We start from the raw sequence: 21,281 nt of genomic DNA on the forward strand, positions 1-21,281 counted from the left end.
CAAGAACAAATTCACGTTTATAAAAAAAAAAAAAGGCAATAGGTAGCAGGCAAGGTGCTGATCTGTACTTCTTTTCTTGCTTTACCTTCATTCTTCACAAAAATCAACCATTATCCAGTTCTCTAAGGCTTCCCTTTCCTTTTCCCTTTCCCTTTTTCATTTTTCCCCTTTCCTTTCCCTTTTTCTTTTTTTTCTCTTTTATTATTTTTAAAAGTCTACTATCACAGTTTAATGGACAAAATGTTAGGATGATGTTAAATAATTTTGTGAGGGAAATGATTTAATCAAAACCTTTTGAGCTCATCCAGATAAGGAACACTCTCTCTCTCTCTCTCTCTCTCTCTCTCTCTCTCTCTGCCTCTCCCTCTCTCTCTCTCTTTCTCTCTGCCTCTCTTTCCCTCTCTCTCTGCCTCTCTCTACCTCTCTCTCTCTATGCCTCCCTCTCTCACCCTCTCTCTCTCTGCCTCTCTGTCTCTATGCCTCCCTCTCTCTCCCTCTCTCTCTCTGTGTCTGCCCCTCTCTCTCTCTCTCTCTCTTTCTCTCTCTGTCTCGCTGAGAAACTCTGTGATACTCAATCACAAAGGGGTGTAGCCAGTGCAGCATCTTCATTCATCCCACCAACACCCACTGCTTAGCAACAACCAATCAGTCCAAATATTTTTGGAGGGTTCTACCAGCCAATCAGGAGTGATGAGCTGAAGCGTTTTACACTCCTGAATCCCATTGGAGGAGGAAGTAAAACAAACAGTCTTAGCCTGCAGTCATGAAGAGAATTCATGGGGACCGAGGTGCCCTTACCTTCGGACTCCATCAGCGCCGATGCACAGTGTAAAGTGTAACTCTGTCAGAGTGGATTTCACATCTCTCCGTCCTCCTCCTTCCTCCCTCTTTCCTCAAAGAGGTGTGCCCTAATGAAGATTTTCTATTCACTCCATTTCCACAATTATAAACAGTTGTTTCAGTCACTTTTAACACATTTGAAATCAGTTGAGGGTGCTGTATCAGGTGAATCAAATATTTAGTTTTCTAGACGATTCATTTGTGTGTTTGTCATCCTGAAGTTTCTCCATGAGGTAGTGAACATTACACACTATCTTTTTCATTTAGTCACCGGAAACTGAATCTACATGACTGAAAGGAAGAAAAAAAAAAAAAAGAAGAGTAATGTGGTGTTATTGTGAATTACACTTTTTTTCTCTCTCCCTCTTCCCCCCGAAAATGTGTTTGTTTGGTGACTCGTAATTACCGTTATTAAAATATTTGAACTAGTTCATTAAAATGTGAACTGTAGAAATGTCAGACAATTATTTTGGTGAACTAAGTAGGGCGTATCAAAGTGAAACGAATGAGACTGGTTTGCTTTTAAATCCGATTACAACGGTCATTGATTTTACAATGTCTGTCATTTTAAAATCGTAACAATCACCAAAAAGGATCGTTCTTTATTATACTGCTGTGTTGTCACAAATCTGGAGATGAAGTGTTTTGGTTATTTATTTATGTATGTATTTATTTAAAATCTCTGACAGAAGCTTGGTGATCATCAGCACACTGGATGGGCAGATTTCGGCTCTGGATCCTCTGAATCACGGGCGCAAGCAGTGGGACTTGGACGTGGGCTCTGGCTGCTTGCTGTCATCCAGCTTCAGCAAACCAGAGGTACGAGCAAACAAGGAAACTAAACGTGTGAACCATTACTTGAATTGCATATATTTTTGCGCATACCACATAACTGTACTTAGGGGTGGGAGATGTGACAAAAGTATCTTATCGCGAATACCATATGCATCACTAGCTGCGTTTACATGGACAACAATAATCCACTCTTAACCCGATTAAGACCATACTTTGATTAAGGAACTACCATGTAAACAGCAATTTTTCCTTACCTTAATCTAGTTAAGGTCATACTCGAATTAAGCTCTAATCGAATTAAGACAGGTGGAGTACTCCTATTTTACTCGCATTATGGACATGTATTACAGACATGTAAACACCTTAATCACACTATTAACGTCGTGTGAGTTTTCACCGCATTTTGCGACAGGACACGATCATGCACGCAGTTCTCAACGTTTTACGGCGAACAAAGGAGTTCGGCTGCATCCCAAACCGCATACTTGCCTACTATAGGCCTGTAGTGGGGAAAAATACATGTATCTCGGCTACTATATAGACGGTAAGTACGTGGTTTGGGACGCAGGCCACGGCTTCAAGCAGTTGTCTATTAGCATGTACAGCATGACAAATAATTAACTGCACTTAAAGCGTTCGTAAAAAAAAATTAAATAAAAACACCCAAAACTGTATATGGCACCATAACGAAAACGAACTGTATGTTGATACGTGAAATTCTGGAGGGAACGTCGGATGGCGTGGCGCGGTGACGTAATGACGTGTGCTGTTAATCGGACTATGTTCTAGAACATGTAAAATGGGAATATGAAAGGAATATTCTAAAAGCGACGCACAATATTGTCTTACTCAGAGTAAGGTCAATAATTAGATTACTGCTGTCCATGTAAACGTAGTCACTGTAGTTTTGCATGAGGGGGAAAAAAAACTGTTCCTTGATACTTCATTTAATGGCTACAAAAAATTTGTTGTTATTTTATAAATAAAAAGGTGTGTAACACTGTTTTTTTGTCTTTAAAGTTGTCAAATGTTTCCATGTCTCATTTTCAGTCAGTTTTTAATGATTAAAATATAAGAAGATATCAGTGATGGTGTATTCTGACTCCTTATGTAAGGAACATAACTTCCCCACATCAATGATTATACATTTTTCTTTTTAAAATAACACCATGTTTGTGTCTTTATGCAAAAATAAAAAGCCTATAATAAAGCTCTCGGTACAAAAGGCAAAGGCATTGTTAAACTGTTTATCTGCATGTTTTGTGTGTGGGATGCTTGTAACCCAACAGATACATGATTGGCCCAGAGTTTGGGTCTGACACTGGTGTATATACACATGCAGAATAGTATTCACTAGAGATTGAGATATAGCTTGGGGGAAGATCCTTTTAGGCAGGCTTGCACTATGACAGATATCCGTACACACACACACACACACACACACACACACACACACACACACACACGGAGCATGCATGCTCCAAATCATAGGCCAGACAACCTGTGTGACTTAACAGTTTGTTCTGCTGGGAGCTTTGTTTTGTGTGTGCCCTTGGTGTTCATAAAAATGTGTTTACACAGCTGTTCATACATGTTACTTGTGCATTTGGAAATATTTTTTTGCTAGGTCGGTATATTTGTGTGAGCTCTCCTTGGAGTTCATATCATTTTCTCTGTCTCTCTCTCTCACACACACTTTCACACTGACTGCTTTGGCGGTAACCTCAAATGCCTGGCTGCTGTGGAAAGAGCACTACCATTGGCTCTAAGCTTCTTCCCCCACCTCTTTCCCCCCTGGGTATCACACAAGCAGCCACTCTGATTGGCTGAGGCAGTCTGCTCAGTGATTAGAGCAGCCTGTCCCCATCTGATTGGCCCTCTCCATGGTGCAGGCACGGAGCACTCACCTATAGCACGCCGTGGCATCAGGAGAGACGAGCAGTAAACAGAACTGTCTGCACAATCATGCTGTCACAATAAGAGAGAGCAGGAGAAGTGATGGGGCAGAGAGAGAGAGATAGAGAGAGAGAAGACGGGGAGACAAGTGAAGAGCGAGCAAGGGGGGCGGGGGGTTGGGGTAGGTAGATGGAGGAATGCCACTGCCTTGTGGTGTGAGTCATGCTGAGAGGATTTTAGGATGAGATAATGCCTTATGTGTGGGATGATGTCATCCACCCTGCATACGCATGCACACCCACCCTAATGTGCACACATTCTGGCCATTATCCTTTCAATTATTATTATTCTTTTTCATTTGGGAATTGCTTAATTGTAATATCCCAAGGATTTATTATCACTATTATATATTAGTGTTATCCTGTTGATTGGTAGAAAATAATTGATTAAATGGAAATTATTTTACACTACTTTTGTTTTAATAACATTATTATTATTATTATTATTATTATTAGTAGTAGTAGTAGTAGTAGTATTAGGATGTAACGAAATGCCATATCATATCGTTTGATACGTCTGTGTATCTAAAACTACACCATATGACCAAAAGTTCCTAGACACCTGACCATCACGCTCATAGGTGGTTCTTCCCCCAAACTGTTTCTACAAAATTGGAAGCTCACAGTTGTGTACGATGTCTTTTGTATGCTGTAGCAATTTCCCTTCACTGGAATTAAGAGGCCCAAACCTGTTCCAGCATGAAAATGTCCTTGTGCACAAAGCAAGCTCCATGAAGACATGGTTTTGCCAAGGTTGGAGTGGAAGAACTCGAGTGTCCTGCAGCAAGCCCTGACCTCAACCCCACTGAACACTTTTGGGATGAACTGGAACACCGACTGCACCCCAGACCTCCTCACCCAACATCAGTGCCTGACCTCACTAATGCTCTTGTGGCTGAATGAGCAAATCCCCACAGCCGCGTGCCAAAATCTAGTGGAACGCCTTCTCAGAAGAGAGGTTATTATAAAAGCAAAGGGTCTAGGGGCTAAATCTCGAGGTTCAACAAGCACATATGATGACCATTGCTTTTGGCCATATAGTATACATTCAACAATCTGCATAATAAAGTAGGCTATACTAATAATAAAATATAGTTTATTTTTTGTAAGATGTAATAAACATTTAAACCTAAACAAGCCCACACACTCAAACCCCTGAACCCCACCCCACCAACCAATGAAAAGTAGTTTCCACTTCATCTTGAATCAGGATAGGCTACAGGGAATTAAAAAAAAAGCCACATCTCCCAAGAATGCAGTTTTTCAGAAGCTAAACTAATATATTAACTTTGGGGGGAAAAGCAGCAATGGCTGCATTCATCAGCAAGAAGGAACTGGTAGATTTCCCCCAAATATTTAAGTCTGGTCTTGGCACTTTGGCTTCCCGATAATTTATGATGCTACAAGCCAAGAAATGTCCTGAAACGTTAAATCACTGCTAATACCACATGCGTGTCCATTCATCTATGCCAAGTTGGTCAGAGGAGATGAAAACACAAAGGAGGCACACAGCTGCATTCAGGTAGCTTTTCCTTGATGATTCGATCAGGGCTAAAGAAATCACCACAGCAATTGGGAAATTTTGTAGCTGCACATGTGAGACACGTTTCGGTTGCAGAGAACACACAATTCACAAACTCATGCAGGGCTACCGAGAGCAACGTGACCTTAACAGCACAACTAGCTAACAATGGCATGTGGAAAAAAAGGCCCTGTGCTGCAGACACGCCCCCTTGAGAGTCACACCAGTGAAGGCTTGACCAGAGAGCTGATGTTGGCCGTGGTTCATTTTGTTGCACAGCTTTCGCTTTGTTATGTGGTGCTAAGAGTTAGAGTCACTGTCATTATTAAGGTTCAGTTATTTACATTTAGAATGATTAATGTTTTAGTGCAGTGGTTCTCAACGAGGGGGGCTTGTAGAGATCGGAAGGGGGGCACAAATTGTTTACAAGAAGAAAAAAAAAACCCAGACCGGGTATAATTTGGGTACTGTGTGTATTTTATTGCTTTTCAAATAGAATGTGCATAAATGAAAAACCCCGCGTTCCCTCTCCCTCTGTATTTTCTTTTTGCTGGGGAGAGGCGGAGCTTAGCTGCCTTTTATCTAGCTGTCAGTGCAGACCAATACTGCCAACTTAGCGACTTTTCAGAATCCTTTAGCAACTTTTTTTTTTTGCAAAAAAAAGTGCCCAACGACAAATCTAGCAAGTTTTTCCAGGGTGTCCTCTGCCTTGTGTCCCGAGTCCCCTGGGACAGACTCCAGGCTCTCCCACGACCCTTTGTTGGATAAGCGGTACAGGAAATGGATGGATTGATTGCACCCAGCAACTATCTCAGATTTAAGGTTTACTGCAGGAAGTGCAGCTCCTAAAAGTGATGAAGTTTAAATTTCCTCGTTTCCAATTTCCTGTTTCAAAAATATTACATGTTTTTTCCTGCCAATTCAGGAGCAAGTGTGCAAATTTAAGGATGCAAGAAGGAAATCTTTTGGTAAGCCTGTAACAGAGACTTCAAGAGCAGCATGTCCTTCAGGTTCTGTACTAGTAGGTCAGACAAGATTGTCCTAAAATATGGGTTAGCAAGGTGCGTCAATACTCAAAGTGCTTTTATTGGCAATGAAACAGATTTGGTATTGTAATATATTGTGTTGTACAGAACTCTGAAGAGAGTATTAGTTTGTGGAAGGGACAGTGTGTCAGGGTTTTAAAGTATGCAGGAAGATGTTGAAACACAGCAGTGAAGTGTAATTTCGAGAGCGAGGTCTGTATTCTGACTACCAGGAAATTCAGCATGGGACGAAAGTTTAATGCGAAATGTTTCACACGGGGGTTACACAAGGTATCGAACGCTCGAAACATTTCCAATACTACAACGTTGTAAATGATCTTGTGATCAATTCTCTTCGTGTTGCATTTAAATAGGCCAGTACTAATCAGATGACGTGTTTAGCCTGTAGGTCAGTCCTGTTGCGCACGCTAATTTGACTCGTTTCAGTGAGATACACACCGTGGCTCCAGCTGCAAGCGCACAGCTAAAGGAAATAATTGAGTGTTTAATTCAGGCATATGATTAACTGCTTTTCCTGTTTAGTGACTCATGGAGCTCGTGATGCCTAATTCACGAAATCCGTGATCAAAATGAATCGTCTTTTTGACTTGTTTTCTCAGCATGTGATGAAATGTTGGTGAACTGATTTAAACAGGTGTGAGTGTCTCCGTGCGCTTTTACTCGCTGCATAAGGGGCGCTATTTTAAGCTTAATCAAAGTGTAGTTCGGGTTGGTAAAGTATTAGGATATAAGTATACACCTAATATTTTCATGCATGGTTTTAGGGAGAATCTATGAGAGCAGCAGCAGCAGTCTGCCAGAGTCCTGATTGGTCAGTGTCTTACTGAATGAAAATGTTTGAATTTTTGGGTACTTTGGTTTTTCTTCAAGTTATGAAGAGCTTTGTGCTTATAAAAAAAGGAGGAAATGGTCATTTCACCATAACTTCAGTGTCGGGCTTTTCAGTGGAGCAAACACTCTAATAGTGATGTGACGGTGAGGAAATTTTCCCACTGGTTAATCAACGTGTGACAACACTGGTAATACCGATATCACCAGGGGGCGGGTTCCCCCTTGCTTCTGAATGCTCGTGCGGCCGTGTGTGTTTCACTTTTGAATTAGCGCCAATTACTTGAATGGTGGGTTCATTATTATTCTTAATGAAAAACACAGCAATTACAAAACACTACAGTGACAAACTTGCTTATATTAAACAGAGAACTTTTTAAACCAAATCGTCTTGTCAGTCAGCTCGCCTCACTCTCGTTACGTGACAAATGAATGAGTCCTGCTGATCTGTGCTGCAACTCTGACTCATTCGGCTCATGCTGAATTGAACAGAACCGTTCAGTTTTTAATGGTAGCGTCCGTTCTCTAACTGAACGAAACGATTATTTTTACTGTAAAAAGTCAAAACGGCGGTGGGGGCGGTGCCACGTTGGGAAAGTGATGTTATCAGTGTGCGAGTAACGCAGACTATCGCAGCAAGCCTACTCTCTAATCTTTATCAAGTTTAGCAGAAAACGTGAAGACAAAGAACACGTGTTAAAGCAACTCTACAATCAATTTACGATTACAGCCGAACAAACACTGCGAAATAGTTAAGTAATGTCAGGCAAGCTGAAACACTTTACAAATTCCACAGAATGCTGGTACTTTGCACCTATAAAACCATGAAGCTATCATTTCCAGCAGCTAGCTCATTAGCAAACTCCTGAAATATATGTTTTCTGTTCCTGTGTCTCTCTTGGGTTATAGATTATGAAAATCATGAAATTTAACCTGGCAGCTGTGGCTTTGATCAATTATTTAAGGCTTTCCAGGGCAACTCACAGCAGAAAAATGCCATATAGAGTTTTTTTTTTTCTATACTTGTTATAGTGCTATTCGATTTTTCTAATTGAAAAAGTTGCATACTGCAGCTTTAAGCACAGTGTCAGCCGTAGCTGAGTGGGTGATGATTGGAGAAGGTGATCATACACCTGGATCACATGCTGGATTAAATCAGAACAGAAGGTGAATGAGTCATCAACCCAGTGGGTGCATGCACGCACACACACACACACACACACTCTCTCTCTCTGACTGTTTAAACCTCTTACCCACTATATCACGATTTGACATCTGTAGGTATTCATCCCTCATTGTTCCTGTGATTAGTGGGCGATGAGATCATCTGTCAATCACAGAAAGCTGCTTTCTCTCTCACAGCTGAGTGTTCCAGGCGAACATTAGGGCGATTAGGTGTCAAGGTCAGATTAAGCACAACAGGAAGTTTGTGAGCACATTATGAGGCTGTGTTATAAATCCCAGTAATTAATCATCTTTTTAAACTAATAAAGCTAATTTATTTCTCAAACTTCGTTGGTCCAGGTCAGTGTGTACTGAGGCCTTGTTTTACTGATCAGTGGTGTTCTGCTTATCAGCACCATATCAGTTCTGGAACAGTGTCAGGAATACAGGCAGAAAACCCCATTGAACACACTGGGTTTCAGTTTACACATTTGACACTTTTCACATTAAACATTATTTTTTATTAGAAATCTTTAATGACTCTGTTTTGTCCTGTATCTTAAAAACAATCCTATTTATCATGGTACATTTATTACCCATTTATATAGGTCATTCTTCCTAAGATTGTATTACATTTAAAACGTTTTGTAAAGGTTATGCAGAGACTGTGGTATTTCAGAAGTGCACACAGCCATCATCTGGAATATAGTATAAAATCACAGTCCACATAAGACTGGTCTGAAAGTGAGTGCCAAAACTTTTAGGCCCTATTATATTTATGTCATCAAAGAACCCAAAACTGAAATTGGGATGCCCTCTATGCTCATTTTCTCTTGTTTAAGAGAAGCTATGGTTTAGAACTGAGCTCTCTGATCTGTATAATTGTGTAACGTCAGAGACATGACTGACACCATATGTTTGTCCCTCCTCAGGTGTTTGGGAACAAGATGTTAATCCCGTCTCTGGATGGAGGTTTGTTTCAGTGGAACAGGGACAGGGAGAGCATGGAGGCCGTCCCTTTTAGTGTGGATTCCCTGCTCGACTCTTCTTACCGTGTCGGAGAGGACACCGTGCTGGTGGGAGGAAAATCGCTCACTACCTACGGCCTGGGAATCTATAGTGGCAAGGTACATTCGCACAGTTAGGATTCCATTCTCCCTATGACACAATGTCATTGGACTTATATAGGCTTATGCAAAATTATTCTTATTTAAAAAATGGCAACGTTTTCAAACATTTCTGATTGAAAAATAAATAGCTAGGAGTGTCAAATCTCCATTAAAACTTTCATGTGTTAGGTCAAATTTATTTATATAGAGCCATTTAAAAACAACATAGGGCTTTACAACAATAATTACAAAAACTAAAATACACAAAAATAGTCTCTCCTTTTTTTTTTTGGATCACTCTGGCCAATTTTTACTTGAGTTGGGGGTTAAAAGTATAACAAGGGCTCTTAAACATTTAAATGTGGATTTGTATCTTAAATCAAAATAGTATTTAAATAGTGAAATTTGGTGCGACAGACTTAATAGAAATGAAAATTAATAGAAACAAAGTGTTTTTTCTTGAAGGATGAAAATGATATTATGCTTTAACATGGAAGAAAAAAACCCATAATGTAGGCTGTAAAATCATTTTATAATTGTACTGTGACAGCCAGAGTCAAAAGACAATAATGTCAAGCAGTGATAGTTTGGTTCAGCAGTGCTGCCTTGTTCCCGCTCTAATTTTATTTTATTTTTTATTTTTTTTTAAATGAATTCTCTCTCTCACTCTCTCTATAGCTGAAGTATATCTGTTCGGCCGTGGGCTGCAGTCATTGGGGAGAGGAAGAGGCCGAGCCAGAAGACATGCTGTTACTGCAGAGAACACAGAAGACGGTCAGAGCTGTGACCCCTCGCAGCGGCTTTGAGAAGTAGGTCATATCCCTGTCTGTTCAACCAGAGACACTCTTGTAGTTAATGTTTGACTGTGTTGACCCTTTGTCTCTGTCTGTCAGGTGGAACTTCAGTGTGGGAAACTTTCAGCTAAAGTTTGTTCCAGAGACTGATACACAGCTCAGCTTTCTGGAAGGGGAAACGGCCAATAAGGAGGCGTGGCATGAACTGCAACGTGATGGGCCGCGTGTGATCCTGGAAGAAGCAGAAGCGCATGGTCAAAACCACGCTAACGCGCACGTACAGACAGAAGGCCTGGACTTAGTGCTCAAAGTGTCTATTCCAGACTGGAAGGTTATGGCGTTTAGCAGTGGACCCGGAGGACAGCTCATCTGGGAGCATCAGGTGAGCTCTTGGATGTTTTTTTGGCTTTATTCTTCCTCCCTGGGATATGCTCAGGATCCAAGATCAGATTTTGATCTACTAGCCAAGGCAGTGGTGGCTTAGAGGTTAAGGCTCTGGGTTACTGATCGGAGGGTTGGGGGCCCTCGACCCTGTCTGCTCCAGGGGCGCTGTATCACGGCTGACCCTGCGCTCTGACCTCAACTTCCTAACATGCTGGGGTATGCGACGAAAAGAATTTTACTGTGCTGTAATGTGTATATGTGACAAATAAAGACTATTCATTATCATTATTATCATTATCAATAAGGATGCTTAGACATGAGCTTGATTGTACAAATATACTAAGGATGAAATGAATGAATAAGGATGCTTGTTTGCTCTACTGTGTTGAGTAAGTGCGACTGGCACTTACTTTGATCACAGTGGCAATGCATGTTTAAAAGAATCTGACAAGTACAGATTTTTGTGCGTTTTGTAACTATGAGCCGCTGTGATGTCCTGTGGGTGCAACGTCAGTTCTACTTTAAAATGTGCTTAATCTGCAAACCTGAGGTATCTGATTTATATCCATTGTAAACCATTTTAATGGAAACTGCCCACTCCTGAGACGTGTTATTCCCCGTGTACACCACAAGAGTGCTGCTCAGTGCATCGAAATACAGCCAGACGAGGCTTCTCTTTTTCATATTTTTGCACTGACGTCATGTAGGACGTAATGAATACCCGAATTGGGGTTTCTGTAGTACGGGCACCTCAAACAGTTAACTGTGTATTTAAAAACCCATGCACGTCCCTGCTCGCAGGTGATGAGTGGCGGAGAGTTTGGGTACATGTAACACAATTACCTAACTGATTCATAAAATGAGTTTTTCTTTGACCAGACCAGAAAAATGACAGACTACATCTCCGCTCATGTGTGTACTATGTGTCCCTGCACTGTAGTTCTGCACACCCATTGCCTCAGCCTGGTTGGTTGGAGGGGGAAAAGTGACCCCTATCAGTCTGTTTGATGACACCTCTTACACTGTCCAACCAGAGGGTGAGATTCAGGAGGAGGACGACGACCTCGTGGAGGAGGCGCGAGGAGCCACAGAGTCGAGTATTTATCTAGGTAAGGTGTGTGTGTGTGTGTGTGTGTGTGTGTGTGTGTGACTGAAAGAGATACAAAATGGGTTTTTAACTTTTTTCTTCTGTGTGTTTCCACTTACAGGGATGTTTCAAAAGCAGCTATATTTACAGTCTTCGGTTCGAATGACCGAGAAGTTTCCATCTAAGCCCAAAGCCCTGGACAGCCACCACTCGGGGAGAGACATCATTCCTCCTCCCACTGTCAAATGGAAGCCTCTTATCCGTACGTTTGCACACGTTAACACAGACATACGGTTTGCGGTGTGGTTAATGGCTATGTTAAGATCGTTATTTTCAACGTTGTTTATTTCAGACTCTCCTTCTCGCACTCCGGCTCTTGTGAGGTCAGAGGAGTTCGATAAGTGTTTGAAGAACGACAAATTTTCCTATGAGGAGTACAGCAATGGTGCTCTTTCAATACTACAATATCCTCACGGTTAGAACGACTTTCTGTTCTTTCTAGCATCCAGAACCAGACCGTTAGTTGGACGTCTTGTTTCTGAGGGTTAATAACTGTTGTCTCTGCAGATAATGGGTACTACTTCCCATACAGTGCACGGTACCGTGGTCGGCGAGAGGTGACCGCAGTGAGCATATTGCATAAAGGTGAGCCTGGCAGGATGAGGAGGAAGGACCCAGTGCTACTTCTGCCATGGTGGAAGGAGATCTTGGGCACCATCATCTTTTGCATTGCTGCTACCACGTACATCGTTCGCAAGTTCTTCCATCCACAAACAATGTACATGCGGGTAAGATGACCGGTAGCATACTTGCACACATGAGCAATGAAATTTTAGAGCTAGATTAGTAGTTTTTTTTTTATTTTTTTTTTTAGTAAGTAGTAATTTTAATGATTACCAATATACATTCCAAAAGTACTGGAACGACAAGGCCAATTCCTTTGGTTTTTGCTGTACGTTGAAGACATTTGGATTTGAGTTCAAAAGATTAACATGAGACGATAGATCAGAATTTCAGCATTCAGTGTTCTGATATGTCCATCTAGATGTGTTAAACAACTTAGAACATGGCACCTTTGGTGGCAGACAGCCCAATTTTTAGTTGAGCAAATGTATTGGAAAAGACAGTAACACTTTTTTGATGCAGTAACTGTATCAAGCTGGTGATCCCTCTTTCTGTTGTTGTTGTTGTTGTTGTTATTGTTGTTTCGTTTATCCTTACTTCACTGGATATACAGCTTTTAGTAGTAGTTTGAATTGATCTCACAGTAATGTAATTACTAAACCTGGTAATAGACAAAGGCGCGTGCCATGTTATTGTAATCGTGTCTTGCGTCTGTTTGTGTAAAGCTAACCTGCGCAGCCAGGCTGTTTGTAGCAATTTGGGCAAATTACTCAGACACTTTATCCAGTCCAAATCAGCCAGTTGAATCCCTTACAAATTACATTACTGCACCCCCTCTGGTAAACACTTCATTCTAATTAAAAGTGGTTAAGATTGTTTGGATGTGTTTCACACTTTGTTTCTCTTGGTTTAATTGCAGCAGCGGAAGGAGTCTGAGACACAGTGTCAGACAGACACCAAGTTTGAGCCGGACGCCAACGAACTCAGGGAGGCAGTAACAGACTCTCGGCCCACTGAATACGTGTCCAGGTAAAACTGAATTGCGGTAATATTTTAGCAGGTTTTGACACATTTGGGACATGAACCTCAACCCAGACGTGGACTTCTACTGGAGAGTTTTTCTAGTTTAATGAAAACGCTGGTCTCATTTACAGCGGGACAGTGGCACAGCTGCAACATCTACATGAAGTAGAACACACAGCCACACATGCCACAGAATACAAAAACACACCCTTGCACATTTTCAGAGTGCCGCTAGCGTTTCGGGTGGCAACCATATGGTTCTCGAGAAAGTCATGGCAGGAATGTCAGCTTATGAACAGCTGGTCCTTCTGTTTCCAGAACTTGTACACCCTGCTGCTTACTTACTGTTCATCACTCTATGGATGCTTTCATACTAGGCAGAAAAAGTGCTGGCCTAAGCACCTTCTTGGCTGATATGAAAAAAGCAGCTCATGCTACTCGTACACTGTAACCATAACACTAATAGAATCCTAGCTGGTACAGGTTAGCTAGCCAGTATTATTTTTTTGTTGTTGATAATAAAGCTTACATTACAGGCAATGTTGGTTAAAAATTGAGTGTGAAAGCAACCTAAGACTGTCTGTAAATGCATCTTCAACATAAAGCAGACCAGGAACATCCATGTTCTGAAAGACTCACCATTTCTACCCTTAATCTGTTCGATAATCTGTCCGTGTTGGAATATAGAAGGAAACCTTTTTTTTTTTTCTTTTCCCATCTGAATGACAGCTGTGGCTCTTTTGTGGCTCTGTGTTGCAGGTACCTGACAGACTTTGAACCAGTGCAGTGTTTAGGGCGCGGTGGCTTCGGAGTCGTGTTTGAGGCACGGAACAAAGTAGACGACTGCAATTATGCCATCAAGAGGATCCGCTTACCCAACAGGTAACCGTTGCTGTCATCTATATTGCAGTATGCAAGTACACACAGTAGGTGAACATTTATATATTTAAATATGTGTTTGTGTGTGCAGGGAAGTGGCCCGTGAAAAGGTGATGCGGGAGGTAAAGGCCTTAGCTAAATTGGAGCACCCGGGTATCATCCGTTACTTCAATGCTTGGCAGGAGAGCCCACCTCAGGGCTGGCAGGAGGAAATGGATCGACGCTGGCTTAAAGATGCCAGGTACAATTAACATAAAAGCAACGAGCCTTCACATATAGAGCAAGCTTGTTAAATTAATGAGTTATAAAACTATCATTAAAGTACCCTTACATTTAAAAGTAAGCGTGTTATATATTAGCTCAGCTAGAGCTGATTTATACGTCAGGGTGTCCTGCGTGAACACACTCACAGGGTCAAGACAGGGTCATATTTGCATGTAACATGAGCGTGTCCACTAGGGAGCGGGGCCTGCACCAAACCAGAATTTACTTAATGCAGGCCATCAGAAAGAGCATACACAAAGGAGAGTCACGTGTTTCACTGTGGAAATGATCAACAGAAGATAACACAGGTTATCTTGAGCTTCTTCTAAAAATGCTGTTGTGGGGGGGTGGGTTGGAGAAACCTTGTGTGATTAATTATAAACCAAGTCAATATATGCATTTCTGAAACATTTTCACTCATCTGTATTAAGCAGTACCAAGCAACTCTTGTCTCAAAAGTACTTCAGTTTAACCAGTATTTAACCTGATGGTGACTTTTTTTTTTTTTTTTACCCAGTTAGATCTAACCCTCAGTTACAATCCTCTGTCATTTTTGGCCATACAGATAAGTGTAAGATATAATTAGAAACTATAAAGGGTCTACTTTTACTTGTGTACAATCCCAATAACAACAAAACCTTAAACAGGGTGCGCTTTCAGCCGTCTCTGTCTCCGCTAGAATCTCTCTGAAACACGCCCCAAAAATGAAACTCGACGAATACTTATCACATAAACATGAGACATGTGTCTAAAGAAAGCATGACATGTCTACTTTTTTACTTTATAAACAAATTCACATTTAAAACAAATATTCTCCTGCAATGTAATCTGTGTGAAACTAAAGAGATGCACGGTTTCTCCTGGCTCAGCTGATTATCGTTACTGTAATCACACCCACATGCAGAGCACACTATTGAAACTCTGATGTGCTGAGGCGATCTATGCAAAATGGTAAATGCCCCCAACAATGCCTTAAAAAGTATCAAGTTTCATCATCAGACTCATTCACTTTCCTGCTTATGTTCAATACTACGTGAGCGAGGCGGCTACGTGTAGGTAGACGAGTGGGCTCATACAAACCAGCCACCTTCTGCAATACTCTCGTCTCTCCCTGTGTGCACTGGACACTTCAATTATTTTTCTTTCATATTTTAACATTGATGATGATAATAATAATAATAATAATAATAAATGTTTCTTGAGGAGCAAATTAGAATGATTTCTGAAGGATCATGTGACACTGAAGACTGGTGTAATGATGCTGAAAATTCAGCTTTGATCACAGGAATAAATTGCATTTTACAATATATTTTTTTAAAAAGTGTTATTTTAAATTGTAAAAAAATATATTTATATTTCACAGTATTACTGTTTTTGCTGTGTTTTGGATCAGATGCAGCCTTGGTGAGCAGAAGAGACTCTTTTAAAAACATGAAAAAATCTTCCCGATCTAAAGTGTCTAACAAAAGTTAAATGACTATATCGTTATGTATGAAATGAGCGATCAGGATGGATTTCACGTCATTATGTAGCAAAAACTGTAGCCTACAAGATCCAGTTCTCAAAGTCTTGTGAACAAATGGTTAGGACGTGTTGTATGGCCTTATTTCAGTGACCTGAAAATTCTAATTTTTTTTTTTCATAAACCACGCATAAACGTTATTTTCTCAAAAATACAAACTTGTACATACATGCTGCTCACGTATTATTGTAGCCCTGTTTGTGCTGAATACAGTTTAATTAGACTTTAGCTATTAATATGTTTATAAGCAACTGAAAAAAAAACGTCAAGGCATGTCAAAGCTTCTCCAGAGCCCAAAAACACCCTCAGGGCCCAGAGGGTTAAACCCACAATTCTATCAATCATGAAATGACCGATGCTTTCGATTTTCTTTAAATGGAGTTGCTGTGGTTTATGTCACACTACATTGTGTCTTTATTGGAAGTCAGGTAGAAGAAAAAGAAAGTAAACTGTGCAATCCAGCAGGATTAATCTACAGCCGCTATAAAGCTTTGCCCTTTAAATTCACATATAAGTATAGTTTTTCTTGTACAGAAATCATAAATCTGATCTATTATATTGTACCTGATCTACTTGCTTGTGCTGTTCATTTATTATATCCGTTTCATCATAGAGGAGAAATCAAGCAGAGTGAATATGGCCCAACACAAAGCACTTTTTTCCCCCACTCGTTTCTGTCGTGAGCTCTTATTTTAACCAATACCGCTTTCAGAAAAGGTTTGAGGAGCACGAGCATACAATCGGACACACCTCCTTGCCAACCTGCATTCATGTCAAGACCTATATGCGTGACATGTAGTTGGCGGTCTTGCAGGAGGCGATTCGGCACTTCTCTGCATGCCGCTCTTTACCCATAATCCCCCTCTCTGCTTCGCAGGGCAAATACAGGTTAACACCGAAGTATAAACCAGGCCTCGGTGATGATGTGAAGTAGGCATCACAGCTTTGACGCCATCATGTCCAACAGACTTTAATATTAGGCAACACAGCAAGCGGGTTTGGTGTTAGTGATAAGCAATCATAATAGTTTTGGTACGTTTTAATAGATTTGGCTACTGTTAAATAAGTCACTGAGAATATAACTCTGCTTCAGATACTGTATTGACCAGTAACAAATGACAGGCTTTTAACTAGCAGCTATCTGTGGGATGACCGGGTATTTCCAAATTACACAGTGCTGTCTTAGGCATCCTACTTTTTTGTGCAAATTGTTATAGATATTTATTTTATGAATTCAGCAATATGGAGTCCATGCAAAAACATTTTAGGTTTCCAAAAATTACTATAAAAAAATTTGTATGTCAGTAAAGTAAAGAAAGCAGCATATTACATAAGAGACCATTTTTCAGACAAAAAACATCATAATGAAGTCTGCTGGATTTTGCTGCAAAAATAAGAATCGAGTGTGACAGTCAAAGTCTCCAGAGGAACCGTGTCAGATTCTCCAAGACTCTCAGTAAAACGTACCAGCTCATTTCCTTATAAAACTGCACTAATTGTACCTGGGGATACTATTTAAGGAAGGGGGGGGGGGGGGAAGCAAAGGGTCGTCACACCAAATATGACTTTCTTTAGTTTATTACTGTTTACTGCATGTTGTGATATTTTTCTTTTAACTAAAACGATTTAATTTAATTATTTTCGAAGTCATCTTTACTTTACAGCATTTCTTTGCAAAGTAAAGACTTTGGCACAGTACTGTATATTATGCATAGTGAGCATTTCTGGCATTTTTATGAGGGCAAAAGCCATTGTTGGTAATTTCGTGGGCATTAAAAATGTAACTATTTAGTTTTCTACTTTGAATCATTTTAATAGTATAACATGTATGTTTAGGGATACTGGAGGGAACGTTACATGACTGTACTGTTTTGTTTTTGTGTGTGTGTGTGTGTGTGTGTGTGTGTGTGTCAGTGTTACTGATTGGCTGCTGAGCAGTCCTGACCACATGGAGGCGTTCTCTGTGAAGGTGCCTGTCTCCACTCCCTCTCCTCTGGATTTGCGGTGCGAGTGTGAGGCTGGTGCTAATGTCGGTGTGCTCGCTCAGGATCACGTGTGTGTGGATGGTTTGGGGATGGACAGCATGATGTCGGATCAGGACAGTCATGCCGATGTTGACCCCGACCTGGAACTCTCAGAATCCCCACATTCTTTTGAGCTCTGTCCTCCTCGCACAGTGGCCCATAACGACTGCACCTCTTCTTCCTTTGACATCGTTTTTGAAGACTCTGGTTGCGATCAGCGCGACAATGATGCAGAGCTCAGCCATTCCACACCGGTTCAGATGCCCTGCCCTTCTCACTCGAGTTCCAGATCTCATCGCGCTGCATCTTCAGGCCCGTTATCTTTCTCTCCCCCTCGGCCGACGTCTCTGAAGCTGCCACCGCAAGCTCCCGCTCCTGCTCCTCGGCCGGCCCTGACGCCCAAAGTCTACCTGTACATCCAGATGCAGCTGTGCAGGAAGGAGAACCTGAAGGACTGGATGGCACAGCGCTCTCAGCCTGAACTCCGAGAGCACTCGCAGTGTCTCGAAATCTTTTTGCAGATCGCCGAAGCTGTCGACTTCATCCACAGCAAGGGACTTATGCATCGAGACCTAAAGGTAGGACTTGCTTCGTATTAAATGTGCACTACTAAATCCATATCTCTGAGGAATAACATTTAATTCTGTGTTTCGCACTCTCTCTCCTTTCTTGCTGTACGTCAGCCCTCTAATATCTTCTTCACACTGGACGATGTAGTGAAAGTTGGGGACTTTGGGCTGGTGACTGCTATGGATCAGGAGGAAGACGATGATGAGGAAATAAACACCCTCACCCCTATGCCAGTTTACGCTCGCCACACTGGCCAAGTGGGCACTAAACTCTACATGAGCCCAGAACAGGTGTGTGCATGCAGATTTATACTTAAAGCATTAAGCTGATGCTGTTATCCAGAGTGACTTGTGCATTGACATCTCTGTTGAAGTCTCCTCATGCTAAACGCTTTATCTCTGTTTCGCAGTTGTCAGGGAACTCGTACTCTCATAAAGTGGATATTTACTCTCTGGGGTTGATCCTGTTTGAGCTGCTCTGCCCATTTCGCACACAGATGGAGAGAGTCAGAGTAAGCACAATCACGCACTCATTCTGTTTCAAATTCAGATTAACAATGAGCCTCAGCCTCTGCTTCATTTAGAGAACTTTCATAAAAACGGATACGTTCTTTGGTCCCTCTAGACTCTCACCAAGGTCCGGGAGCTGAAGTTTCCCATTTCCTTTTGTAAAAGCAATGTTCTGGAGGTAAGTGTGTTGTTTTATTTATTTATTTTTTTGTGTTAGAAGGCATGGAAAGGGCCCGAGTATAGCTTTTCCATGTGTGCGCAATCTTGGTATTACAGTATTTATGATCTAAATCATTGTTCTGCCATCTTTAATGTCTCCACGTTAATATAATTAAAGCGTACTTTGTTTAAATACACTGATCAGCCATAACATTAAAACCACTGACAAGTGAAGAGAATAACAATGATTATCTCGTTACAGTGTCACCTTTGAAGGTGTGGGATATATTAGGCAGCAAGTGAATGGTCAGTTTTTGAAGTTAATGTGTTGGAAGCAGGAAAAATGGGCAAGCGTAAGGATCTAAGCGACTTTGATAAGGGCCAAATTGTGATGGCTAGATGATTGGATCAGAGCATCTCCAAAACAGCAGGTCTTGTGGGGTGTTCCTGGCATGTAGTGGTTAGTTCCTACCAAAAGTGGTCCGAGGAAGGACAACCAGTGAACCGGTGACAGGGTCATGTGTATCCAAGGCTCATGGGAAGCGAAGGCTAGCCCGCCTGGTCCGATCCCACAGATGAGCTCCTGTAGCACAGATTGCTGTAAAAGTTCATCCTGGCTATCATAGAAATGTGTCAGAACACACAGTGAATCACAGCTCGCTGCATGTGGGGCTACATAACTGCAGACCAGTCAGAGTGCCCAAGACTTAAACGATCTGCTGCTAACGTCTTGGTGCCAGATACCACAGCACACCTTCAGAGGTCTTGTGGAGTGCATGCCTTGACAGGTCAGATCTGTTTTGGCAGCATAAGGGAGATCTACTCTATATTAAGCAGGTGTTTTTAATGTTATCACTGAGTGTATATTCTCCGTCTATATATACAGACACAGCTTAATTTAGGGTTGAAATTATAAATTGAATACTGCCCTCTGCTGGCTAGATGTAGTTTCACACCGTAAAATAAAGCAAAGTTGTATCTGTATGAATGGAACATTTGTGTGGCTATTTGAGCTGTTTATTAATAGCGGGTAAATTAATGTTGATTAAGTTGTTAAAATCTCTGCACAACAAAGATTACTGCTTTCCTTCCTTGGCCATATTTGATTGTGGCTTGAATAATCAGTGTAGAGGAAGAAAGTTGTAAAACAGCTTTGACTCAGAAATATTATGTAGTTCTAAAACTTTTAGTGTTTTTTTTCCCCACCATAGTACCTGCTTTGAAATACAGATTTCAGGGCTGGGTCTTATTTCCCATTACAGAGGGGGCTTGTAGGTTGAAAGGATTTTATTACATTTACAGTATTCGGTAGATGCCCTTATCCAGAGCGACTTACATTTATCTAATTAATTTGAGGGCAGTTGCGTGTTAAGGGCTTTGATTAAGGGCCCATCAGTGGCAGCTTGGCAGTGCTGGGATTTGAACTCGACGCCTTTCCAATCCAACGTAGTCCAACATCTTAACCACTGAACTACATGGCCAAGTAACTTTTGGGATAGAAATTGCAGTAGTCAGTAATACTGCCTGGTTAAACACCAGTTCACGGAATGACCAGAGGAGACCAAATGTATGAGTCTGACTTAAACACCGGCATTAGGCTGGTCACCGCTGTGTAAAAATGAAGGGAAGCTTGGTGCCTCAGTCAGGACACAACAGAATGATCTAAATCATTGTCACCACAGCCTCCTCTCTTTATTACCATTTCAACATCTGCACATGGGGTTAAAACATAACCTTTTTGCATCACTACCCTAATTGTGTACTTCCTGTTTTATTTTATTTATTTATTTTTTTTACTTCCCTAAAAAAGGTTGCTGGAAAATGACCTAATGGATTCAGAGCATCGTCAGTTTTAGCTGAGTACTGCATGCTCTTTTACTGATGAGTTTATTTCTGTGTTTCAGGCTCAGATGGTGCGCTCTATGCTCTCGCGTGTTCCTGCCGAGCGGCCCGAAGCGTCCGAGATCACAGAGACCCCACTGTTTCAGGAGCTTGAGGTGCCCTGCAGAATCAGGCCACGCTCGCGAACGTACAGCGCCTCATCCACGGGCCGGCCGTCACGACCATTATCCAGCTCCAGTTAAAACACAGACATGTCCGCTGAGCTCTCTCTCACCATCTCTCAGCACCTCAGTTGGAAGCGAACCGATTTTTTATTTATGAGGAGGTGTCTCTCGCAATTT

General features: G+C 41.4%; 1 protein-coding gene across 2 annotated transcripts in view; it reads left to right on the top strand.

Moving 5' to 3' along the window:
- Nucleotides 1-21,207, top strand: part of eif2ak3 (eukaryotic translation initiation factor 2-alpha kinase 3) — a 36,865-nt gene extending 15,658 nt beyond the window's left edge. The window contains exons 2-17 of one of the 2 annotated variants that reach the window (XM_053620961.1): nt 1,530-1,659; nt 9,083-9,277; nt 9,938-10,068; nt 10,153-10,435; nt 11,378-11,546; nt 11,646-11,786; nt 11,877-11,999; nt 12,092-12,312; nt 13,068-13,177; nt 13,931-14,053; nt 14,142-14,291; nt 17,751-18,438; nt 18,544-18,720; nt 18,840-18,941; nt 19,055-19,117; nt 21,003-21,207. In XM_053620961.1, the coding sequence (XP_053476936.1) occupies nt 1,530-1,659; nt 9,083-9,277; nt 9,938-10,068; nt 10,153-10,435; nt 11,378-11,546; nt 11,646-11,786; nt 11,877-11,999; nt 12,092-12,312; nt 13,068-13,177; nt 13,931-14,053; nt 14,142-14,291; nt 17,751-18,438; nt 18,544-18,720; nt 18,840-18,941; nt 19,055-19,117; nt 21,003-21,182 (2,986 nt within the window). In that variant the 3' untranslated portion in view covers nt 21,183-21,207. The remainder of the gene's footprint in view (nt 1-1,529; nt 1,660-9,082; nt 9,278-9,937; nt 10,069-10,152; nt 10,436-11,377; nt 11,547-11,645; nt 11,787-11,876; nt 12,000-12,091; nt 12,313-13,067; nt 13,178-13,930; nt 14,054-14,141; nt 14,292-17,750; nt 18,439-18,543; nt 18,721-18,839; nt 18,942-19,054; nt 19,118-21,002) is intronic. The other variant, XM_053620962.1, reaches the window with a different exon arrangement.
- The last annotated feature ends 74 nt before the right edge of the window (nt 21,208-21,281 follow it).

This window comes from Ictalurus furcatus, chromosome 3 (assembly GCF_023375685.1).
Source record: "Ictalurus furcatus strain D&B chromosome 3, Billie_1.0, whole genome shotgun sequence".
NCBI lineage: Eukaryota > Metazoa > Chordata > Actinopteri > Siluriformes > Ictaluridae > Ictalurus > Ictalurus furcatus.